The 27,096-nt window shown below is 28.6% G+C and overlaps 1 protein-coding gene across 1 annotated transcript; it reads right to left on the bottom strand.

Moving 5' to 3' along the window:
• Positions 1-15,211: 15,211 nt before the first annotated feature.
• LOC132932339 (calsyntenin-1) lies at positions 15,212-26,467 on the bottom strand. Its single transcript, XM_060998663.1, has 15 exons — positions 25,933-26,467; positions 22,154-22,314; positions 21,410-21,531; positions 21,140-21,348; positions 20,885-21,031; positions 20,607-20,798; positions 19,227-19,490; positions 19,020-19,147; positions 18,761-18,938; positions 18,486-18,659; positions 18,285-18,417; positions 18,010-18,209; positions 17,644-17,948; positions 17,146-17,550; positions 15,212-17,072 (listed from the first exon to the last, which is right to left on the bottom strand). Exons 1-15 carry the CDS (start codon positions 26,012-26,014, stop codon positions 16,860-16,862), a joined length of 2,913 nt encoding a protein of 970 aa, XP_060854646.1. The 5' UTR covers positions 26,015-26,467; the 3' UTR covers positions 15,212-16,859.
• Positions 26,468-27,096: the final 629 nt, after the last annotated feature.

Below are 27,096 nucleotides of genomic sequence, written 5' to 3'. Positions count from 1 at the left end.
CTATAGGTGATTATATAATACACTTAAGAGTTAGGATATAAGTCCAAGGAGTTAAAAAGTGCTGGCTAATGACCCGTTTTTCGATTATCATATTATATGGTTTTCGGCCCCTTGTCTGTGCCGCCGCCTCCTATACTTTTTAATAGTGTTATTTACTCGAGAGTATTATTTATATACATCATATTATTATTAAAAATACCACCTTATACATCGCGACGATTAATAAAAACGAAAGGGCTTGTCTTTATAACGACGGAGGTGGCGTCGTCTGTGACTTGCGAAAATAAAACAAAACTAAACCAGTTGAACTCGTTTTAATTGGGGTCCATTTCTCATTAGGCGCGCAACCGATGTAATCGATACACTGCAGCGATCCCCTTTAAATATTATCTTTTTTTATGCACCTACGCGTGTTTGCGACGGCGACGACGTTGATGACGTTATGATAGCCCACACACATGATTAAAAGCCATTTATCTTAATGATAATCAAATTCAAAACTTTATTTCAAGTATATGTATAATAATATCTATACTTTTAAAAAACGATTGTGTATTATTATTTATTAGTTATGACGATGCATTAAACTTACCTGCGTATATATACATAATACTCGCACACGGGTACATTTAACATAGATAGGTTATAAAACGAGTTAAATAAATAAGTCTTTTAAACATTTTCGATAACAATAATGCTATTATATTACAAAATAATGAAGTATGTAACAAAAATACACCTTTCTTAAAATCGAGTGACATAATAATAATAATAAAAATAGTAAACATAAAAAAAGAAAATATATTGTAAAAGATAAAATTAATAATAAGGACACGGATAACGCGTTGCAAGAGTGCGAATATCTAACCGATTACATTTACAGACATTATAATATATTTTATATTATAAATATACATATACATATAAGGTGAAGCGCATGAACGAAAATATATATATAAAAAAAAAAAAAAAATAACGACATTTTCTTCGTTCCTCGCGTGTTACGAATTAAATTTAGGTCTTACCACAGATAAAAAATTATAAAAGATAAAAAAAAACTATTGGGAACAAGTTTATTGCGCGCGCGCGACTCCCCGCGGCGCAATTAATCGAAATTAATTACACGTGTGCCGTAAATATCGTATAAATCGTTTTATGACGTTCAGCTGGGCCCCCCACAATATAATATTTCATATTAATAATAACACGTAGTCGCTGTACTCGTATAAGTATAGGTGTGGTCTGGTCGTCGAAGTGGACGGACGCTATTATTGGGTTGTCGTAGGACTATTTGTTTAAAAAACTCAATTTTTTTCGCGACCGAACGAAAAAAAAAAGATAAATTGAACGGGAATACGTCCATGTTTATTATAATAATTATTGAAACGATTATAAAATAGCCACCGGACGACGACGAGAGGATACATGATATATATAATATATTATAACAAACGATAAATCAATCAGAGGAAAAAAATATGGTATTATGCCTGACGGGGTCACCCTGCACTATGTTGTCTCTGGGTTGAAGAGCAGCTATATACTTGCGACGGTAATTAATTCTCGGAAAAAATGTAAAATAAAAAAACTAGATTTCTTTCTCCCTTTATATTATTCCTATGCGGTCAAAAACGGACACACGCGCGCGCCCTCGAGACGTAGTCCACCACGATTATATTATTATAGGTATTAAATACGTCGTCATGGGCATATAGTATAATAATGTACCTATATAATATATAAATAATAAAATATTAAACAATACGTCATAATATAAACAAGTGCCGGTTCTAGGGTAGGTAGTTGCATACTACTACATATTATATACAAACAGAACTTATTTAAACGGGATTTAAGTATGATTGGTTTTTTTTTTAATAGCGATTTCGTCCAGCTAGAGCAGAAACAGTGCCCCACAGCTCTGTACAACACAGCCACGTGAAAACGAAAGAGAAAAAAAAATAATACTATAAATATAGTTAATAATAATAATACATACGGTTGTGGTAACGACAAACGCGGTTGTCCCCTTCGCGGAAATACAACCGTACACATATAATCTTACAGTGGGTAATCCATAATGATATTTAACGTTTGTTATAAAATGATTTTTCAAGCTTCAAGCCTGCAACATAAGCGCTTGGTCCATAAGCTTCTGCCTGGATCGGTCCAGGTGGCTGCGGAGCCCTTGGACCGCGGGGTGTTCTTCGGGATACTCTTCGACCTCTTGTAGGTATCTGAGTGCCTCTTCCATGCAATCCATGTAACCGGCTACGAGTTCTGCCACTTCTGTAAAATTGAATAAATCTTGATATTAATGTTAAATAAATACGCCATGTTAATACACGTAACACGTTAATATAGTTAAGGATTTTATACAATAACGAGTCATGATGTCTGTTTGATACAAATTTATTACAAAGTGTAGTAGAGTTTTACGATATTCCCAATACCCAAATAACCTAATAAAATATCACAAATTACAATGCCGGGTATACTTACGGAAAATGTCGACGGGCAAGGCGGATCCCGATTCTTCTTGGACGGCCATTAGCTGTAAACAAAAAAAAAATGTTTGTTTCAATATATGACCAAAATATTTATGCACCTACAATATATATGTATGAATGAATAGGTAATATAAGTATGAAGAGATTATAAAGGATTAAGGCTTAATGTGAATCGCATATCAGTGGAGACCGGTAAATGAGGGTTATCTGTTATAATATACCAGTAATATAGTAATAATAATGCTAATAACAGAAAAGGATAACGTGTTTATACCATCGACAGTAAAATATTATAATTTATAAATTAAAATAATACACAGTTTATAATGTATGTTATAATTTAATGTGCAGCTGACAAGGATGAGCGGCCTTTTCTCCGCACTAACGCACTAAACATTTGCATCCCTATGTAAAAACTACGTAGACAAATCGTCGGCGGCATTACAACTTATAGTAGTTTAGTCCATTATATTATTACACGCGGTGCTTACATGGATTAAAAACAACATCGCACCGGTTATACAAGAGTATATAAAAGTGATGCATATTATTATAACCTTTATTCGATGAATTTCCGATGTTTGGACGAAAACGTCGACAACTATAGTAAAGCCGATATAATTGTTACTATAATCGATGTACACGTTTATAATGTTGAATCGAAAAGGCTTTACTTAAAATACCAGGGGACTCATCGAGAAACTCCGTAGGTATGACATAATAAATATTATTATAGCTATTTATTATTTTTGTTGTATGTAGCGAGAAAAAAACGGTTTCGGCTATACATTTGAAATATTCAGTCATACCTAGCAGAGGGACGCTTCACGCATGAATTCAAAACCAATCTTAATAATAACGACATCATAAACATACCAATAAGTATATTTTAATGCTATTATGAATTATGAATACCATAGTATATTGTTCACCCATCTCTGATCCATATAACCATACCCCGGTCACAATTACCCGGCGCCATCATATAATATTATAATAATATGTGTATAATTATGGTCGAAACCGAAATTCATAGCCAGCCCCTCCCGTCGCACGGTGTAGGTATTTATTTTTTAAGATAGCGAATAACTATCATTTTTGTCTGCCGATGGTGGATATAATGTTTATATGTGTAGTGAAGGTCCATAATTATAATAATTATTTAGTTTTACGGCGGCGACAATAATAGTATTATGACTCCCGTAATCCGTGTACCTATATAATAATCGTTACAAAAAATATTTCAGTTTTTTTTTCTTCGTCAAACTCCAGTTTTTATATTTCACACACTTCAAAATTTCAAATGGCCCAAACTCGTTAAAAGGTATTCTGTTCAATTTTTCGGGCGTATAATAAATAGTAATCTAATATGAACGATGACTGTGTTGGTGGACATGGTCGCGTGTTTGCAGACTGATGGACAACAGGCCCGTGCATTACGTTTTACGAGACACCGTATACGCGTGTGTGAATTTATTATTATTATTATTATTATTATTAAAGCTCTACCTGTTTACGACGATTTCATGTACACAACGCAAATCCCGAATCATGCTATAGTTTTAATGATTAACATATTTACATACCGTATATTCGTATAATATACGGTCCTATAGTTTATATACCCACTCTAATACTCTATATATACATGGTAAATTAATCGCAAACACAGCATTACATACAAGTACGACACATAATATCATCACACAAATGTATTGGTACGTAATCAGGACGTAGGTATTAATACGTGTTCGCCAAATATAATTATATAGCTGTTTGTATATAAATATCAATATATTAGACAACTTATTATATATAATACGTATATTGTAATTCTGCAGTAATATTATAGCGACACGAACACGATATTTTTAAGACCTCCTTTACAGATAAGTAATTGTTATTCACCGAAACCTAATTATCGTATGACGTTAAGATTATTGTAATTACTATTATACAATAGTACAATTAGTTAAAAAATACAACGTAAAACACACATAAAAACAAAATAGTTCGATTTATTTAAATCGTATATCATATTGCCAGGCATCTGCGTACGTATACTTGTTTTATTTTTCGACCATGTCGAATTCCTAATGGAGAGAACAAGCACAGCTGGCTGATGAGTATATACGTAGCTTGAACATAGAATAAAAAACGTACCTAATATAAGTGTATATTATATTATTGATAATAAGCCTATATACATCAACCCCACATGGCCGTTTCACCATCTGCCATTTTTTCAGTAGATGAACGCACCGGGGAAAATAAAAAAAAATCTTATATAGTAGTAAGTTTCAACGAATGCTACAAAAAGTTTAAGTTTTGTTATCTATTGTATTACTGTTTTAACACCGTGCAATCCTTTTGGAATAATTCAATGGATTTTTAAGAGCCACATTTCGCATAGGTACTTATAATAATAATACAAACGTAGGTATACTAATAATCCTATACATCGTTGCATGTGTTCGATCAGGTATAATATAATATAATATATAAGCTGATAAATAACAAATACAAATGTTCACGCAGATTCGTCTTAGGAAAAGGTATGTGCGGGTGCGTTATTATATTGTGCATTTTGCAAATAATTCCACCTATACGAAAGCAAAAAAAGGGTTGCTTTTCATATAGGTATACACAATTTGCCCTGAGAAAGGGTTTCTTATATTAAAATATATAATATATATATATTGGTAGCTGGAAGTATAGGTACCGATTATAGATAAATCTGCAAAAATCATACGCACCAATGTATAATATAATAATATATAATATGTACCCTCTCTCACGTGAATACACCTATTCAATATATTATTGTCATCGCCGTACTAGTGTAACTATACGAAAATACAAATGCAACGTGCTGTTTAGTTCGGACAACACGACAGTGATGAGCATTGTGTGCTCACAGTATAATAATAATAATATAAAGTAAAATATACAGTTATTGTAGTAAGCATGGATAATATAATATTATAATTATGGTGTCTCAAAAACAACCACCCGATGTTACAGGTAATTCTGTAAAATTATTTATTGTACGCAGTTTAATGCATTTATTATAATGTGCGTAAAGGTCGATCTTATTACATATATATATTATATTGCTACATGGCACTTGCAGCATAGCGAAAGTTTTGAGTTAATTTTGGAATATCAAACGGAAAGTTTCAAAGTGGTTGTAAAGCACTAACTTCCTTGAAATACCGCTGTGGTAAAGTGTAATTACATGGTCAAAAATCAAGTCAAGACGACCTACTTAAAGTGAGATATTTATGCCTAAGCATACATGTCATTTTTATATTTTTTTTATAGTGTCAAAAGGTCAGATTTCATTAATATATATTGCCACATATATCAAAATATATTGTTTTTTAATAAAATGCCAAGTTTAAAGCACTATTATTAAACGAATTTAACAAATTGATACGTAGGTGTTAAATTGTTATAGGTATTTTTTATTAACTATGATTATATTATTAACATACATAATTCAATAGTTTAAAAATAAGGAATCAAGGTGTAAAATTCCCATAATGGGCTTTTTTTAGAAAAATGTTTGAACAGACTAAAAAGGTTTAAATTTGTTATTGATTGTTTTATATTTTAAGTTGGTTAGTAAGAGGCTTTAAACTATCATAATATTATTTAAAGTTTGCGCGCATCTATATGCTAGTTTGTATAATATGGTACATGCGGAACAATGCGAACATTTTCGCGGTTTGACTTATCCCGGTCCCATCGTCATTATGTATCTATTGCTGGAATTTAATTTAATAAAGGAAAATTTAATTTACATTTTACATGTGTAATTAAACATTAACACAAAATTGTATAAAAGTTTCTGTTACTCTAAATTTTAATCACATACGTAAAAAACATTTAACTTCCTACAGTTACCTAACACACAATCTATATTAATTATTCACATACCTATTGAAATACTCGTAAATTTCCAAACCATACAATAATATTATCTAAGTTTTCAAATCAGGTATTGATAATTAAATAATTAATATACCTACATTATTAAGAATATAATAGTATACTATAATCTAGAATATGTAGGTAATAGTGTAATCCGAGGTGTAATCTTACTGTTAATAGTAATAAACCTACTAAGTAAAAACTAATAGTATATAAAAACTTATACAAAAAAATAATTAAGCTTTTACAATGACATATTTTTATTAATTGAATTTATCAAATTAAATACCTACTCAAAAACTGTTTTCGTAAAATAAAATAATAAGCAATTGGCATAAGTAACAAATAAGTAAAAATACGTAAAAATAACAAAACAAACATGACATATAAATGGTTATTGTTTTTTAAAAACAACATGTCAATATTTTCTATAAAACAAAAACAACGGGCAAGTATATTAATTAATTTGAAACGTGTTTCAAAGAATTACCTTATTTTTTTAAGAAAAAAATTGTTTTTTTCATAACAAGCTAAAATATAGTTAAAATAATATATTGTTGGTAAAGAATACTATATTAAAATTTCAAAATTATTTTTTTTCTATAAGATCAAAATATTTTCACATAATTTAAAAAAAAAATGCCGTAATTTTATATTTTACACTGAAAAGTAATATAATTATTACGGATGAAAATGTCTCAAACGTTTCAATAATAATTTTAAATCAACATTAAATATTATTAGGTAGATATACAATTAATATCTAAAGCTGTATACTTTGTAATAAACGGTTTTTAAAGGATTACAAAAGCTGATCCGAAATTGTGTGTGAATTTAAAAATTAAAGACGTAAGTTGTACATTTTATTCTAATAGACCTAACAGTGATTACTTTATTAAATATCTATCATCGCATACTATGCTTACCTCGTTTGCGGGTGCCTCCTTCAGCAAACACGTCGTGGTCAAACGTTCCTGCATGATGTCGATCGTCGAATGTTTCTCGTACAAACACGGTATACAATCGTTATCGGACGATGATATCAATATCTAATTATTAGGCCGCGTAAATGTTTTAATATTACGATTACGCGTTTCCGATTGTGGGAAGTGATTGGTATGGAGCGTACAACGATACTTGCGGTGCGGAACCACTCGGAGACGGGTAAATGATCGAGTGTGAAATGACGGCAGAAGAGACAACCGTCGACGGCGAGACGTAACTGTCGACTGACCGAGGACTGGTATCACGCGCGAGTGCGAGACGACGACGACGACGACGTTCTACGTTGCGGCGCACACCGTCACCACAACCACTGTAGTAGTAGTAGTAGTAGTAGTAGTAGTACAACGGCGGTATCAATAGGGGCAACGGAGATTCGATGCGCCGCCGCGGACAAACGGCAGGTGAGATTGCAACCCCCTCCCCCCTAAAATTGGCGACCAATTCTACTCGTGCACCTTTGATAATAGGCTTCCCACTGCGACCAGAGGACCTCGTGAGCACAGGTACTTCGCTATTACTAGATCGACTCGTTTATATACTTAAAACTGGATAAGACAACAACTACTCATATTCTGCCACCCTCCCTAGTAGGTATAATGTCATATCATAACTACACCACTTGATGGGCCTCAAATTTATAAACCGAAGTCTCCTATTGGCTATTATTCATATATGTAAATTTTTATTTTTTTATATCTATTATTAAAAAAAAACAAAAATTGTACATGATGTTATCCTCTGCAAAGGTTATATATTTTATATAACAAATTTTAAATTATTTCAAGACGAAAAGTCGGGCAACTCTTGTATCCTTGTCATACCGCGGTGGTGAAACGACAGAAGTGCAGCACCCCCTAGTATAATATTAATGATTGTAAACGATATTGTTTAGACTTGGAAAGTGCTAAACCAATTATTGCCAAATTGTGTATACGCATATTTCTTGAGAGTCGGGGAGTTTGATTCATTTTTCAAACCCTATAGGTTGCTATAGGGTGGCTCACGAAAATCGAATAATATTAGTTAGTTTGTATAATATAGTGTTGCCATTAGTTAGAGCGATTAAAAAATAATAATAATTGATATAGACTAGCTGACCTTCTATATACGTTACTATGGGATTTTTTTTAGTAAGAATAAAAAAATATTTAATTAACTATATTCTGTTATTCAAATGTAAAACAAAAAGCAATGCCTACTGGATTGGATAGAATCAGCGAGTTACCACGAGGTTAATTCAGTGGGATAGACTATAGGTATTTTAGTAGATTAAGTTAGTATAGGTATTCAACTTAATTTATTGTTCTAACCAATTTTAACGAGTATTAGACTCGTAAATGTTCTAAAACTTGGTAGGCCGATACCTATTCTGTCTGGAACTGAATGTTCAAATGCTTATTGTAGCTATAACAAACTAATATTCGACTAATTTTTACGAGCTTCAGAGATATTTTTTTAAACTAAAAAGAAATACATATAGTAGTTTGAACAACGCTCAAAAATATACCAAGTCGAAGTGCTATATCTAATCCACCACCGGTGGTTTGCCCATCTCAATCGAATAAGTTCATAAATCGAGGTATATGTCGATTGGTTCGTGAACTGAAGTACACTAAAACCGAGATACACTGATATTAAAACGCTGTATCTTATGTTAGTTCGTTTTTCCTTGGAAAAATAGGGTTACATATAACTATAGTATAATATAAAACAAGAATATTAATTTAGATAAATAGGTTTTAGAACAATTTAAAATTTTGTATATATTTAAAATTTAAAAAAATAATATTTTTAAACAATTGTCATTTTACACAATTATTGAATACTTTGCTATCAACCCATAGGTACTATTAAAATATACAACCGGCCGGAAGAGTCGCTCTGTTGTATAGTATAGATGCCAAGTTTACCTTGTCATTGAGAAGGTTGTTGTGTAGATGGATCATGTTATTAAGAATGAATTTTAATGAATTGATTGCATTCAAAAACGATCCTTCTAAGATAGATTCTCGTCAATCTCTATTTCAAAATATATTTCGTAATATGTATATTTTATATTACTATTATTAGTTTATTTCTCTATTAGATATTATAGTACAATGATATATAAAGCTTATTTTTAACAAAACTATTGCATTCTTATAATATTATATATGTTTATATTAATTAATATATATATAAATATATTATACATTATTGTTAACTTAGACAGCACTACCACGTATCATAAAACAGCATGAATACTAAATAAATTCGTATTAAAACTAATAAATACAATAGATAAGATAAACCTTAATATTTTGAAAATTTTAATATTAATAATATTTTAAGTATAAAGTACAGACAGTTTTTTATTCTAAAGTACCAACTAAATCTAATATTCTACCAGAAACCACATTCAAAGTTTAAAGTTAAAGCATTTAAATTTTTTTCTGATCCAAAAAATCTAGGTATAACTTTAACAATTTTTATTTATATTAATAACTTTTTTTAAAATTCAAAATAAACAAAGTACCGTAATATATTTTTCAAACAGTTGTTGAAACATTTTTTTTAGCATTTAAAATTTTAATTTTGATAAAATTCATCAAAACTAAGAAAATTTTCTGTTTTTGTAGTTAAATTTTATAAAATTGCAATACTAGATTTATATTACGTTCTGCGTATGTTACTCTATAGCGTACAGTATATTATGGATTTATTATGGGTATACTCAATTACATTTTGAAAATATTTAGTCAATTTTATTCTATTTAAGCGTTATCTTATCAATTTATTCGTCCAATTCTGCGGTACGTCGATATTGATTTATAAAATTATAATATAAATTTAGTTTTATGATCTACCATCCACCAAAATTTGATTGTTGTAACTATATATTTTTTGTAAGACCACTAAGACCACAGATGTAACACTTTGTTATACAACAGGTAAGTAATCTGTTTTTTTAAGCCTAAACATTAGGCAATGTTGTTTTAAATTTTAAATAGAACAATATAATAATTGGTTTTAAGCAAAATATGTTGCCTATTCCGTGATGTTGTTAACCATATTTTTAATAGTAATTATTATGATAATAAATAAATAATATAATTCATTTTTATATTTAATTTATAATATGTAGTTGTAAACGTCAAACGTTATGTGCTATTTAACTATACTTCTATACTGTATACATCTAATGATAATACATAATATTTATATTTAATATTTAAGAAATATAATGAACTACACTAAAAATAGGAGATAATAAATAAACATAATAAATCTTTAAGGACAATAAACTGTAATTATTATACAATATTCTCGACACTTCTAGATGCAAATGATACTGTATCGTTGAATAATATAGAAATCATGGGATGCTTTTTCATTTGTATTAATGTGGATAGTCCTGATATCAACAATACTAGTATCTGTAAAAAAAAAATGATAAAATTTCAAATTAATTTTTTAATTATTTTATAAATACAGTATAAGTAGTAAAACCATATTTTAGTCTTCAACTAATGTTCAATGATGTAGTTTAATAGTTCTATAAAGTATAAAGGCAATGCATTTATAATATGTATAGGTATTAAAAATTCAAAAGCATGTACATTGCATAAATATTATACATATATTTATTTTTATACAAATATATAGTTAAAAACATCAGATTATGACACATGAATAAACACTAACAATGATAATTGTTCATAATTATTATGATTTGTAACATTGTATAGTCTAAAGAAGATTTTAAAGGGCTATACAGTTATAGACACCCCCTTCCCCTCAATAACAAATTTATATTTACACTAATGCATACGACCTTAGATTATAGGTAAGATCAAAAAAAATTCAGAACCATATTAATAATTAATAAAAGTCACTTTATTATTATTATTATTATTATTACTTATTTATTACTAGACACTAGTATAACTAATAAGTTATAAAATAATTTATTGGTTATTACATACTTACTGATATTATAAGATTTAAATTTATATTGAAAAATCCAAAAGCTGTAATTTCATCAGCGTCCAAGACTAATATTTGATTCATAAACATTTTAACCTATAATTGATATAATGTTAATTTATTTATATAAAATTAAATCATGTTATATTTTTATTTAAATTAATAATGCATAGGTTATTGTTATTTTGAATACATAACAATAACAAAAATAATTTATAATATAATATATTATATTATTTATAATACAAATATTTTACTTGTCGTTTTATTTCTTCAGGTAAGTTCGAAATACGATTTAATCGTAAATATGATATCATCTTTCTTTTCTGTAAAAATATTTTTAATATTTATTTTAAAGAACCGTTGTTCGTAATGTTAGATAAGTTGCAAATTATAGTATTTATATATTATTACATAAAATTGCTAATTGAAAAAAAAAATGATATGATTATGATATCAGAATGTATAAATTATTTAAGCCATTAAAAGTTTTTAAATTTCATACGTTTAATTATTATATAACTAAATATACATTTAATTTTTTTACCTTTTCATTAATTAGCGAAACAGCCATGACAATAGAAACCATAAAAAAAACGATTTGTAGATTTATTAAGTGTGGAATTAAATCTCTTAAGAAATCTTCAGTGTAATATGAATCTGATGGAGTTGATCTCATGCAAATTAAAAATAAAAAATCAAAAATCATATTGATATAACCGAATAAAAAAAAAAAAAAAAGCACTGGACCATAACACAGACTGAATATTCTCATTAGTTCACATAGCTCAGCGTGTAGCAACCGTATACTTTCCATCAATACAGCGACTTCGGAATTTGTCCATTTGTCGGAAACAGCGACCAGTCCGTCCGGAAGACATTTCCAGAAATCATTTAATACTTCGAATCTAACATATAAGTTATAGAGGAAGAAACACGATGACGTTACAACTGCAATGTCCATAACGAATGGTGTAGAAAATAAATAGTATGAGATTGAATACAATAATGTTGCTTTTAGAGGCCATAAGTAAAATTGATAGAATTCAAATACAACAACGTATACAAGTAATAAAATCATGGTTGTCATCCAAAACTTTTTACTTGAAACATCTCGCTGTTGAATCGACAAACATGTTAAAAGCTTCGTAACTTTTTGATCAAATTTGATAATTCCATTGATGAATCTTGAAAAAATAACAACATAAATATGAATTAACTTTTTTTTTTAAATTAAGTTTCATTCAAAAAACGTTTTAACACTACTTTTGACGGGTTTTCTTCAATTTAAAGTTTATACCAAATTTAACTTGCCGAGAAATATCATAGATAAAAAGTATTACACTTCATATACAATACTGGCTGCCCAAATGCCCAATGAAAAAAAAGTAATGCGTTACTGTACAATTCATACAACAAATACACGGATACAACAATCATATTTTAGTGGATGGTGGATCATTAAATGTATAAGTCAATATCAACGTGTCGCAGAACAGTAGGAATACATTGATGGAATAACGCATAAGTAGATTAAAATTGACTAAATATTTTCAAAATTGTATAGCTATAGGTATAGGCACTTGAGAACAGTCCGTTACACCAGCGGTCCTTAACCTTTGTGTAGTGGGGACCCAAGATATTTACCAAATTTTTCATACGACCTTTGTATAAATAATGTTCAATGGCGATTTAAATTTTAGCCGACCCATTTAAGATTATTGGCGACCCAAAATTGGGTCGCGACCCTATGGTTAAGAACCGCTGCGTTACACTATACATATCTACCTACCTACGTTAATTTGTTTCTAATGCGTCGTCTTCGTAATTTGTAATAAAAACGTAGTGTAAATTACTTTCTTTCGGTAAGCAATTTATTATTCCCGTGTTTTAATACAACGCGTTACTATTTCAATTGTTTTTGAGTATTGACATTTTTTTATTAATACCTCGTGCTCTTTACTTTTGGAAAACATATTTTTAACAAGCTATTATAATAATTATTTAAAATATTGAAATTCATACTTGATCATCCATGTTTCTGACACTCTTGCTGCTATAATGACAATCCAAAATTTTATTAATATCATTACTTGGAAGTATGGAAAACTCGGGTCATGATATGAATATGAACATATCAATAACACAAATATGCGAACAAATTCTAGATACGCATAGAATGTTGTGTGTGTGTTTTTAACTAAAAATCCAGATTGTTCCATAGTGTAGGTTATATTAATCAATCCAATTAACTTGCTCAAAATCAAAACAGGCCTTAAAAAGGTCATTTTAAATATTATAGTCATCGCAATGATACACAATATTCCAAGTACGAGAAATTTAAAATAATAAATAATATTATAATTTCTTCAAGACAAATGTAGAATGTTTGCTTATAAACAATAAAACCCTCAATTCGACGAACTGTCAAAAATTTGAAATATTTGAATAATCCATAATGTAATTTATGATATTGTCATATTATATTAGTTTATAAATTATTAACAAAGCTATGAAATGGGGAAATATTCAACAAAATTGTTTTTTAATTTCTTCTGTGTATACGAAAACGTGTTTGAAATATACATACTCCATTTTATACGTATTAAATTATATATTATGTATTCTGTTTCTTTTTCTCGTAAAATTGTGCAAAAGTACCTAAATACATACCTATATATTATTTTAATTTAATGATGGTGACAGGCAGAGTTTTTGATTTACAGTAATTATTATAAACGTTTGAATCAGTAGTACTACATTTTAGTTTATTTCTCATCTACATATAGTGTATCATCTTTCACTCATCTTAAGGTGAAATACATTAATGGATGGATTTCATCATATAGTTTAACTGGGGAAGAATCTGTTGTAGCGGTACCTATAATAATTGTTGAACGTATACCAACGTGTAATGAGTAGATTATATTAGATATTATGTTGCAATTATAATTCAATCATAAATCACTGCATCATACACGGACAAGACTGCAATGTCAACTTCTTTTCTACTAAAATTTTAAAATGTATTTATAAAACTATATTATGTAAGTAGGGTGAACTGAATTCTACAAAAAAAAAAATCACACATATTATATTGTTTAATATTTTGGATATTTCATTACACAAAGTAAATAATAAATAATAATAAACATAATACTAAAAAGTTTCAACTTACATAATAAAATTGTTAATTTTCATTTAAATATCAAAAATTTTACCTACTTGAAGTCTTTAAAAAAAAATGGTACTTATTATATTGTGTTTTTGACATTTTGATGTTTCTGTAAAAACAAACCGTATATTTGATTGTCAAGCATCGCTATACATTAGGTAAAACTCCTGAAGTCCTTCCTTGACAATTTCATATATTATTTATTTATTTATAAAATAAATAATTTATACGTTTTAAAATGTAAATAAAATTGCAAATATCGTTATCTATGATTTTATAATCTATTATGTAATACAATTTAATTGTATTTTTTCAGAAAAAAATATAGCCTCTTCACCACTACCATTTTAGATTTCTATTATATCTGCATCAGTAAATCATTATTAAAGTGGTCAGTAGAGCAGTGATCAGTAACCTTCTTGCACTCTTGGGCCACATTAACAAACTAAAAAGAATTTGTAGGCTGGAAAAAAATATAAATTATATATTCTAAATTATTTTCTATGAAAAAATAATACTGAAAGCAAGACGTAAACCTTAGTGGCGCGGGCTGCCAGTTGCCAACCACTGCAGTAGAGTAATGGCACTTGGAAGATAAAAAAATAAATTAACACAGATATCATAACAGGTGTAGGTGTTTTATTTATATTAGCAGAAAAAAAAAATGTTACATTGCATATTATCTAAAGAATACACACAATACTGAAAATATGTTTAACAAATTATTGCACATTGATTTGTATTTTCTTTGATTAGGAAGAAATCAATTTAAATTATAACTGTACTAATAATCATTAGTTATAAAGGATAAAAATAATAATACATTTACTATAAAATAAAATCATTAAAGATAATAACTATTATAATACCACCAATCACTACCTACACCCTAATTAGTTAATATATACTTATGATATACCAAAGCAAGATGTTATAATTAATACTTTTAAAATGTATGTGTATAATCTTACAATTTACTCTAAATTTACATAAAAATAATCTTATATACTTTTAATTCATTTATTATAATCTTTAGATTTTAAATATGTATTTAAAGGTAATGATAATTTATTTTCATTATGTATTTCGTAGTTATTAATTTATTGGTTATTATTTTGAATAAAAATTAGAATAAACATAAAATGTATATATTATGTAACAATATAAATCATAATATAATATGTATTAATTTATTCACTTTTTTAACTAGTATAAGATTAGATGATATTTATCCGTAGTAAGAAAATTTATAAATATTCACCAAGTTTATATTTGTGTCACATAATATGATGATACAAAAAAAAATATCACTGACAAAGTAACAAGGTGCACAATAGTTTCATCATTAAAGTTGTTGTTATTATTATAATATATTTAAGTACTTTATTGCACAACCAATAATACTAAACTGAAAAACACAGTTTTTTAAAAAATAAAAATTCACAAGGAAACCTATTTGGACGGTATCAAATTTATAAATGGAAACACGAACATAGGCAAGAAGTTGGCTGCTCAGGTGTTGAGAAGACGACAAGCAAGTGCGTTGGAATGAATTATGGAGTAAAGAGGAGAACATTATTGTTAATGGTTGTGATTTGTAAAGCTTTCAAAACTATAAAACTAAACATATAATATTGATTGATCGAATGGCACATTAAAAATGCAAATATTAGCCTTTTAATTTTTTTTCTTTTCTTTTTACATTATTTACAGTCTTCTCCATTTTTTTTTAAAAAAAATTGTTCTATATATATATATATGTATACATTTTATGTATGAACACTAAATTAAAGAAAGAGTGGGGATAATGCTAGTTAAAATAATAATACAATTTAGGATATGTCTGAAAAAAAATTATAAAACAAGTTAAAATTAATAAAAAAAAATTATAAGAATAAATAGATAGTTGCGCGAACAGTGTCAAGATTATAATGTTACATATTATTTTAATCATGTTTATCATAATATATAAATTGATATCAGTGCAAACAAATAATAGTGTAAGTTATTTGAACTTAAGGACAGCAAAATAAGTTAAGTCTGATTGACTCCCAACAACGCCCCACTCTTTAATTTATTTAAAACTTGTATGTCTAAAAAACGAATTTCAAATATTCTAAAGCGCGTTAGTCAAGCGTTTTCGAAAGATATGCAAAAAAAGAGTGATTTTTGTTTAGTATTAAAAAATAGAATCACCATGTAACCTATAAAAGGTCAGGTGCTGCAAGTCGAATAAGTGTGCATGATTTTTGATAATAAAACACGACCTAGATAGACATAGTAGAATGATCCCATTCTAAACGAGGTGCACAGCCTCTGTGTAGACCATCATCTTCTTCATTGCCACCACCATCATCTGAGCTATCGTCATAATCATAACTCATATTGTCATCAGAAGAATCATCATCATTTTCAGCATGCCTATGTTTGCCAGCTGATAACGCACCACCTGCTGATCCACTGCCATCACATTCCAATTGCTAAAAGTAATAGAATATAGAAAATGGTATCAATGTAATCAATAGACATTAGACAGAAATAGTTGAAATTTACCTCCATAGGATTTATGGTAATGTTAAGAGCTGAGTCATCCCAAGCCATTTCTGTGTCCTGGACTTCATCTTGAGATGCTTTTTGGTGGGCGGCCTTAATACGCACAATACCTAATGTAATCATTAAAACTAAAAATCCAACACACACTACAATGATAATTGTAACAGCATGTCCACCGCCATTGACAATAGCTTGTGCACGTTCATCAATAGATCCGTCCAAGTAGTTTCCAAAAATGGTTTGTGCTTGTTTTGATTCTACAGAATGTTGAACTATTTGAGCATGAGCTGGTTTTGGTTCGGCATCATTTTCTTCTACTAATAAAGCAGCAGGCAGAGCAGTTGTTGGAAGTGTTGTAGTAGTAGTGTAAGCAATGGTTGGAGATTTTGGATGGATTACAGTCAACTGAAAATAATTTTAAATATAATTTAGTTATTGCAAGATAACAAATAATAAATACTATGTGAACCCCATAAATGTTTTAACAAATTAACTCACAGTTTGTATGTATTCATTGCTCAAAAACCTTCCATTCATTTCCGAGCACACCAATTTGAATTGACGATTTAGGTAGTATGCAGGCTTAAAGTTGGTGTAATGGACATCACGTAGAGCTTCTTGATAATGGAATACAATATCAGCATTGTTGAAAGCTACACCGTCCTTTGAAACTTTAGCCGAAATTCCGAATTTAGCCAACATATCAGCAGGGATGGTTAATGTTTCATGATCAGGATTCAGTGAAGGATAAACAGAAATTATACAGGAATCAATGCGACGCTCTAATACATTTGTCAATTCAGCTATAAAACAAAAGTACAACATTAAAAGTAATTTCAAAAATAAAACAAAGTCAGAACTTACGGTTTTTAGATTCATAATCATAACTTTCTGGCTCAATACTAATGGCAAGATCAGGGAAAACTTGTACACCCTGTCTAAATTCATGGTATTCCCTAGGTACTGTATTAGTACCGTTAATGATAATATTAGGTTGTTGAGGTCGGTGGACCATTATATAACTTTCAGCAGGAGGCATCTTCACTTCACGACCACCATCACAACTTTATTAAAATAATTGTAAAATTATAAATTAATACAAAATAATAAAACAAATAATAAAATAAATTTTAACTCACATAAGAGATGTAGTTAAGTGAAGATTACGTCTACCAGGAGTTGGATAGTCACGACTGTTAGAATAACCAATTTTCCTTACCAAGACTTCCAAATTGGTTTTGTTATCACCCTCAATTGATAATTCAGTTAACTCTACAAAAATTATACAAAAACATAATATTAAATAATTTTTATAGAAGGGTGTAATTAATGGGACTTACCACTGTTAGTTAGTAGTTCCATTCCAGGTTCCAACAACTCCATTGCAGGAACTTCAAGACTTTCTTTACATTTATGTAAACATGCAAGTACTTCAGGTTTCTCTAGTTGATGCAAAAGTACTGATAAGCCCGCTAAATATCCTCGAAGATGATGTTTCATTTTATTTTCTGAACCTAAAACAATATATTACAATATTGTTATTAATTAATTAATCATAATTTAAAATTGCAATATTATTAGTATTAAATACTAATACAAGACAATTATTTTATACCTTGCCAACAAGCTCCAACAGTCAAAGTAGTATTAATACCCTTTGTTGGGTGCAAAGGCCAATCATCAATAACTTCAGGGTTCTTGTTTTCAGTTTTAAAAAGAACTCCATCAATGTATAACTGAACATTGGGGAATTGTACTGAAACAGCATAGTGATGCCATTCATTGTCACATACCTAAAAATATAAGATAGCAATAATTCCCCTTTTTCACACTTATATTACTAATTAGTAATTATTTATATTGTAAATATTAACCTGTGGAATTTTCCATCTCCATTCAGCTGGTCTGAAGATGTTCAGATCTCCTTGCGAAAAATCACGTCTCAAAAGTAATATAAGACGACAATTACGTACAAACCAAGCATAATGATGACGATTCATTTCTAATTGGAAAAATAAAAAAAAAATAAAACAAAATATTGCAGTACGGATTAAACTATATTAAAATCAAAAATAACATACTATGGTCATCAGCAGAACATAAAATGTGTTCTTTAACATGCTTATCTTGGTGTGGCATCGGCTTATGTTTCATCCATGTTGAAATAGTGAATGCCGATGAAAGTCCATGATCAAGAACATCATTGGGTATAGCAACAGCAGTACTACTACCATCAAACTCATACATCTGATCAGATTCACGACCTTCGTCATGTTTAATTGCATTTCCAGCAGATAAGGGTACATGGTTAGCGGGTAAAAGTTCTACACTTTCTTCACTTGCTCCTATACAAGATCACAAATGTAAAACAAAAAATGTATTTCGTTATTTAATTCTCATTATTATTTACTAGTCATCAATCAAAAGCATACACATGGTTGGCTAGTTTATAATGTAAATCCTAGTCAGCATTGTAAGTTGTATATTAATATTGGAAAATTAGGTGATTCTATTATTGGTACATTTTAACTTATCTGGGATTCTTTGGTAATTTTTTTTTTTTAAATGATCCAAAAGTTTTATAAATATGTTTAACAATTGTAAATATTTAACATATTATGTATAAATAATAAATACATATAATATAGATTGATCAAGACAATTTCATGAAACAGTCCCTTGATAAGGATTTAAAAATATGTATTACATAATTCTAATAAATGTTAGTATGTATAATTTTAACCTTATATTTATTAATATAACCCAGCAGTGTCATTTTGGGGTACCAGAAGATATATATTGATGACCTTATTTTTCCATGCACTAGGCCTACCTCAATTTTATGCATAAGATTCTAATTTTTATTGCTATAGGCATTTTGAAAATTTATTTTCATCCCTAGTCTGAAATAATCCCTGCGTGGCTACATTTCAATTTTCATTATTATAACTGTTGCCTGGTGGTGAAAAAATGTGTCCTGATAAAAAATTTGGCAACCCTATTTTAAATCTGAAATGAAGCCTCAGGGATACATATCAAATTTATTTTATTTTAAATAATAGTTTATTTATGATTTCATAATCTGAAACAAATTAAGATTTTAAAAAATGATGTTGAGTTAATATTTGTGATACTGAAAAATAGATTTTTTTAAATTTAAAAGCATTTTTAGTTTATCCGAGTAAAATGGTATAAGTACCTAGATATACCAAAATGATTAAAGATATACCTTGTTATTTCATTCCTCATCTAATGTTTTTATATTAAATACATATAAATAAAAAAAAATGTTCAATATTTACAAAACTACATTTCCTGAAAAGTATTTTACTTTACATAATTAAATTGAAAATAAAGGTTTACATATGATCTAGATCGAAAGTTGATAAACAATAGTTTTAAAAATATTATAATTAAATATTTCTCTTTTATAAATGTATATATTTGAAGTTATTACTTACCACATAATTTTCTTTGGCTTTGGACAGAATATGTATCACGATCACATCCTTTGCCGATATGTGATGTTGCTAGAGTCAGCTTAGCATTAACATTTTTCACATGGCATGGATCATCACATAGTCTTAGCTGTGCATTAGGAAATAAATCTTTACGACCCGAAGTAGGGTAATAATCAATTTCTTCTGGGATACCTAAATAAATAATAATAATAATTTATATAATTAGTAAATTTATATTAAAAAGTATAGTTCATTATTGATTGATTTGATATACACACTTTTCCAACCCAGTTTGCAAATTCGATTCACCTTAATAGTGACCATAACAGGAGCAGACTGCTTCATGCCACAGTCATAAGCAACAACTGACAAAATGTAATTATGACTATGGTCATAGTCTAATGGTTCAGTATTTCTGATACTCCCTAAAAAATTAACCACATAAGCAATTTAAACACATCTATTTTAAAAATTACATATTTTTTATGAATATTTATAAAAAAAAAAAAATTATAACAAATATACAAATATACCTTCATTGTTAATAGTGAAAGGTTGATCATCATTAAGTATGTCATATTTGCATATGTCACCAAAACGTGGAGTACAATCACGGTCTGTGGCTTCTACTCGTAAAATCTCTTCATACAACTGACCTTCGTCAACATCTTTAACATAAGATGCATCTAAGAATAGCGGAGCATATTCATTGATGTCAACCACAGTTATATGCACAGTAACACTATAATATTTAAAAAAACAAATTAATATTAATAATTAAATTAAAAATACTCAATACTCACTTATCAGATATCAGACCAGAACATGAAACTGCAGCAATTTCAAATTTATATGTTTTACGTTTCTCACAATTTAAAGTTTTACGAGCTCGAAGTTCAGCATAACCATTTGGACGAAGAATAATCTAAAAATTAATTTTAATTGTTTAAAACTGAAATATTAATTTAATTCTAATTTTTGATGCATAAATTATGAATATAAATTTTTATTTTTTATTAGGTAAATATTTTAAAGTTTTTATTCTGATTTAACTTACTTATTTTTGTTAAACAAGTATACTTATTAATTATTATTAAAATTTTCAAATATTTATAAATAAGTACCTACAATATTATAAGATTATTTAACTACCTAAAGCAGTGTTTCTCAACCAATGTGTCGCCGGGTAAAGTCCAAACGTGTCGCGGGAAGTACTAATATTAAATTACACAAAACATACAAACCTTGTTGACACTATATTTATAAAAATTAATAGGTATTATTCTTATTTCACAAAATATGAAATATTTTAATAGTGTGTCGCCATAATACAAAGGTTGAGAAACACTGACCTAAAGTATAATAATTTTAAACTAGAGTTAAAACTAATTAAATATAACAGTACAACATAATATAAACAATTAAAATGTGTAAATAAAAAACAAAATAATTAAGAAATTTTTAGGAAATTTTCAAATAATATTTAATTAAATAGTAAATAGTACCTAATAGATAATTTAAACAATTTTTAGAATAGTTTTACTTACTTCAAAAGGTGCTTCTCCGTGATGTTTATTAACTATGTTAAAATTACAAACATCACCAATGGCATAAATTTCTGGAACAACTTCAACTAACGTTTCATTTTCTCTTACTAAGCCATGATATCCGCTAAGTTTATCATCAATCACCAATTTAGGTAAGATTTCTGAAAATCAAAAGTTATTTTCCATGTTATTCTTTATTATGAAAAAAAATTTTGATTAGGTATATCCTATTATTAAATAATAAATGGAATAGTTATTCTTTCTTTCACGTTTAAAATGTTTATGTTTGAAGTTAATTAACTATTAGATAAATATATCATACCTATAGGTATAATGATTAACAATAAACATGCCTAACTGAATACTTAATACCTTGCTTGAAATGTATTATCCCAATTAATAATAATATAATATTATAGTTTATTAAAAATAGGTAGGTAATCGATTACCTATTATTTTTAAAAGAATAAGTGAAATTAACAGTGTGAGTTTAGTAGTTAAGTACACATAATGAAGTTTTTTATATTTATTCATTAAATGTACTTATTTTTAAAAACATTTTTCATTTAAAAATCAAAGAAAAATAATTTTAATTAAATTTTTACGATCTTAAGGGAGGACCCTACTACTCATTTCTTTTAAAAGCTATTTTAATTTTAAGAAAGGCTATCTTTAAACAATACAATTAGTTTTAAGTATTAAGTGCTTATACCTAATTAATATTACAAAGCATTAGAATATTAGGTACTACTCTAAAGTCTCAATATCTAAATAATTCATTATACTTAAAGAATGAAATATTTTAAAAAAGGTATCACTTTAAAATGATTTTATGAACAGATTGTTTTATTATTCAATAACATAATGTTATTATTAAATGTTTCAACATAAATGATTTATTAAAAGAATATATTTAAAAAAAAAGTTTTACTATCCAACGAAAGAAAATTTAACAAAAAGTTTTTGACATTGAGTGGTACATTGTTTTTTAAACAAACATTATTTAAACTGACAACTAATTTATTTGTTTATTAGTGCATTTGTTTTTTACCAATACTCAATTAGTAGGTATATTGAATTATTGAGTACCTACATACTTTTAAGTATTTTATTTTTTTTATCAAGTATATATTTTAAATTTTCTTGAAATTGTTTGAGTAAAAAAAAAAAAGAATACCTTTTAATCTAACATTTAACTGTATTTCAATAGCAAAATGTTTTAACTGAATAATATTAAAATAAATTAAGTAGCATAGAAATACAATATAATATACCTATTGAGCCCAATATTCAACTCATAATTTTACAATTTTACTATTGGTATTTATCATAATCTAAGAATTAACTTAAAATTGTGTATATAAATAATAAAATTATTTTTTAAATATCTAATTGAAGGAAATAATTTCAAATATTTGAAAAAGAATTTTTTTTTTTTTTTTATCAAACAGAGTAGATACATTATTCTACGTGACATATCAATATACAATATATAGATATACAATCTGGTTAAGATTTTATTATCCTTATAAACTTTTGTCATAATAATTTTGATTTTTTTCTTTAACAATCTCTATAACAATGCATATTTTTAATTGTTAGATATTCTGAAAGCTAATTATTTTTATACCTAATCGATAATACATTTATAAACTATACCTAATTAGGTGGCTATACTATATTGTATACATTTATTTTGTTCAATAACAAAATACCGAGTAAAATACCGAACTAAAAGTAATAAATTTCCAATAAGAACACAAGTACAAATCTTGTACCAACCTAACTTTTTAGATTAATAATAGGTAGTATAAGGTACCTGCCTATTTTTTTTTTTAACATTTTATAAAATAGAACAAAAGGTAACATATTGTAAATTGTAATAGACAGTATTTATTTTAGATAGATAATACAACTTATGAGTTATGTCTCATATTTAAACAATTATAATTCTAGTAAAGAATTTGACTGATTATCTAATTATAAAAATATCACATTAAGTTTTTAAATAAATTTCAACACAAGATAAGTCAAATTTTATTAATTTGCTATATTCTTAAATACTAATGTAAAATTTAATTCAAGGGCATGTAATAAATGCTTAAGCAAATAGAGTTTATGTTTATAGTTACATAAATAACATGTTGTTAATTGATTGTAAAATCGGTACCAAAATTTTTTGTTTGAAGTAGATATATGATTTTTATATGAATTTCAGTGAAGTTAACTCCTTAAATTTTTTAAATTAACTTATAAAATAACTTGTTTTGTAAAGAAGAATAAAAATAAAAATTAGTTATAAGAACTACTACAATTTGCATAACATAAATATATATATATATATTTTTTGAATCTAAAACAGGAATAATTAAGTTGAATTTTGAATAATTAATAATTACTTAAGTGGATTTTAGTATTTAAAATATTAAGTAGGGAAAAATGGTCTTGTTAAATTATTCTATTAATAAAAATACTACAGAACAAATAAAACAAACTGTTACTTTTGTCCTTATAATAAAATAAGTTTAGATCATTTATTAACTGTATTGATTCCCTACCTCTCAGCTATCTCTTAATTATAAGTACTAAATTAATGACTTTTTATGATAAAATGATTAATTGTTTATATTAATATTTAATTAATAATCAATAATTAAATGCCTAAATATTTTGTTTTTCAATTTACTATATAGGAAGGTAGATAACAAACAAAACAAATTCTATAAGTTCATAATAGGTTATCAGTTATCAATTTATCACTAATATAAGTGGCACAATTTAAGATATTCCTAAATCTCGCGTTAAACCGAGTGCAATTGCAATTGGTTAGAGGATAAGATAGTTCAGTAATTGCATAGAACAATGGTAATTATGTATTTGTTAAAGAACTCTAAAACTGTTATCACCGAGAGAAATAACCTGTCTCGGTATAGTATTACTGAAGTAAAAAACAGCGAAGAAAATAATTGATAATGCCGATTTTTTATGACAGTATTAACTTTATCAATACTCAAACAAAAATATGTAGGTATGTCGATTGTCGGTATCTTTTAGTACAGTCACCATTATTGACAGTTTGAACAAATGGCAAACACTCAAGGCCCGAGTTCTTTGGTCGGCTAAGTATCATATAGGTAGTTATGTGATAACATGAAATAGGTATGTGCAAGAACACGAAACAACGTTACCCCCCACAGCGGACAATTTGTTATTAAATTGTATAATGTATACTATTATTGGGTAGGTAAACGAGTCAGAAAAACTGAAAAATCTAACAGATGCAAATCTATATTTACAGATGACGCCGCCATTGGAGATAAAATAAACCAAAATAGAGACTCGCAGTCACGGCGAATTACGATCAACATCACATCACAGATTCACAGCCTACGCTCTCTCTAACCGGCCGTCGAGCATCTCTTTCCCAATCGGCAGGACACCACCTGCCTACCACCCACCTACGTGACCAAGCTTCGGCACGTAAATCACGTTTTTTTTTATTATTGTTATTTTATTAAAATATTTCTCTTTTTCTCTCTCCCTCTCTCTCTATATACATATGTATAGGTATATATTATAATATATATAAGCACTTGTACGCCCGTAACGCACTCGTCTGCCACGGCAAATAATTATATCCGGGCGGCCAGACGAGTGCATAGCCGTACAAAAATCACGGAACCCATCAAAATATTAATAGGCAATAGGGTGTTAGATAAAATACACAATACAGCTGCCGTAAACGGCGACAAAGCCGAGTTAAAAAATCGTTAACTTACCGTCGAAACAGGAAACGAATGGGACAAACAGAGCGACAAAGGCGACGGCCACCACGACCGACGTCGACGTCTTGTAAGACATTTTTTTAACACTGCAGGTGTCTGGGCCGGGGGGAAAAACTACGACGGATAACGCAAGACGGAGTTCACCGTATTTATTAAAAACTCATAGGTAATGACGATGTTTACAAAATATGTATATATAAAAAAAAAAAAACTATAATAACAAACTACCTAAAATGAAAAAAAAAAATAATACAATTCCCAAGGGTCGCGGTATATGACAACCCTTAGGTTACACGTGAAAAACAGAATTCCGACGTTCGGCAGTAAAAACGGACGGCGTACACGCACGCGGAGAAGCGAAACTATACACTGACATAGAAAAAAAACGAGAAAAAATCAAGTAGCACACGCACGCACTCACGATTCACCATACACGATACACTCGTACAACGTTACATTACAAGAACGACGACGTCGACGGCGGCGGCGGCGGTGGTGGACTCTCCTCCTCTTCCTACTCCGCCGCCGACGATAGATGTTCCTCCTCCAACGCCACCACCACTTCGTCCTGCTCTCTGCAACGACCGTTCGCGACCCTCCACCGCCGACGCCGCCACCGAGACGAATCAATAATTTACATGAGTCAGAGCGCAGAGTGCCGTTTTCCTCTTTTGTCCGGTGTCATGGAAGAAAAAATCTAAGCGCACCGGTGTCAAGGTCGGTGCCGACGTCCAACAATAACACAACGTTTACCTATACACGGCAGTGCGTATTATTAAATTATAATATTATGCACACGACGTGTATTATTACGGACAATAATCTTAATTAACGCTGTTGTGCATAAAACACAATAATTGTTAACACAAATATTTAAATCGAATGAATTTATATTTATGTGCGCGCGCGCAAACGTCCATCAATGTTTACATTATTTATTATATATTGCAAAATTTAAATAATAAGGACCAATAAATTTCACGTTTGATTACATAGTGCACACACGCGGCAATATACCATCGCAGTGGCGGCATCAGGGGTGGATCGTGGGTCTGAAAGGGCACACCCGTTACTATGTAGTCTATCCCGCGCGTACGCCGTCATATACGCACCCCGACTAGCATCGCGCATTGGTCGCGCCAAAACTTTAAACCATGT

Source organism: Rhopalosiphum padi, chromosome 1, assembly GCF_020882245.1.
Source record: "Rhopalosiphum padi isolate XX-2018 chromosome 1, ASM2088224v1, whole genome shotgun sequence".
In the NCBI taxonomy this organism is placed as follows: Eukaryota; Metazoa; Arthropoda; class Insecta; order Hemiptera; family Aphididae; genus Rhopalosiphum; species Rhopalosiphum padi.
The sequence above is the reverse complement of the archived record's forward strand: the minus strand, read 5'-3'. Positions and strand labels throughout refer to the sequence as shown.

Coding starts and splice junctions, on each gene's coding strand:
- LOC132932339 (XM_060998663.1), bottom strand. CDS start 26,014: ATGTCTTACAAGACGTCGACGTCGGTCGTGGTGGCCGTCGCCTTTGTC. Junction 21,349..21,409: donor TCTGGTCTGATATCTGATAA/GTGAGTATTGAG, acceptor TAAATATTATAG/TGTTACTGTGCATATAACTG. Junction 17,949..18,009: donor TGATTATGAATCTAAAAACC/GTAAGTTCTGAC, acceptor TTTGTTTTATAG/CTGAATTGACAAATGTATTA.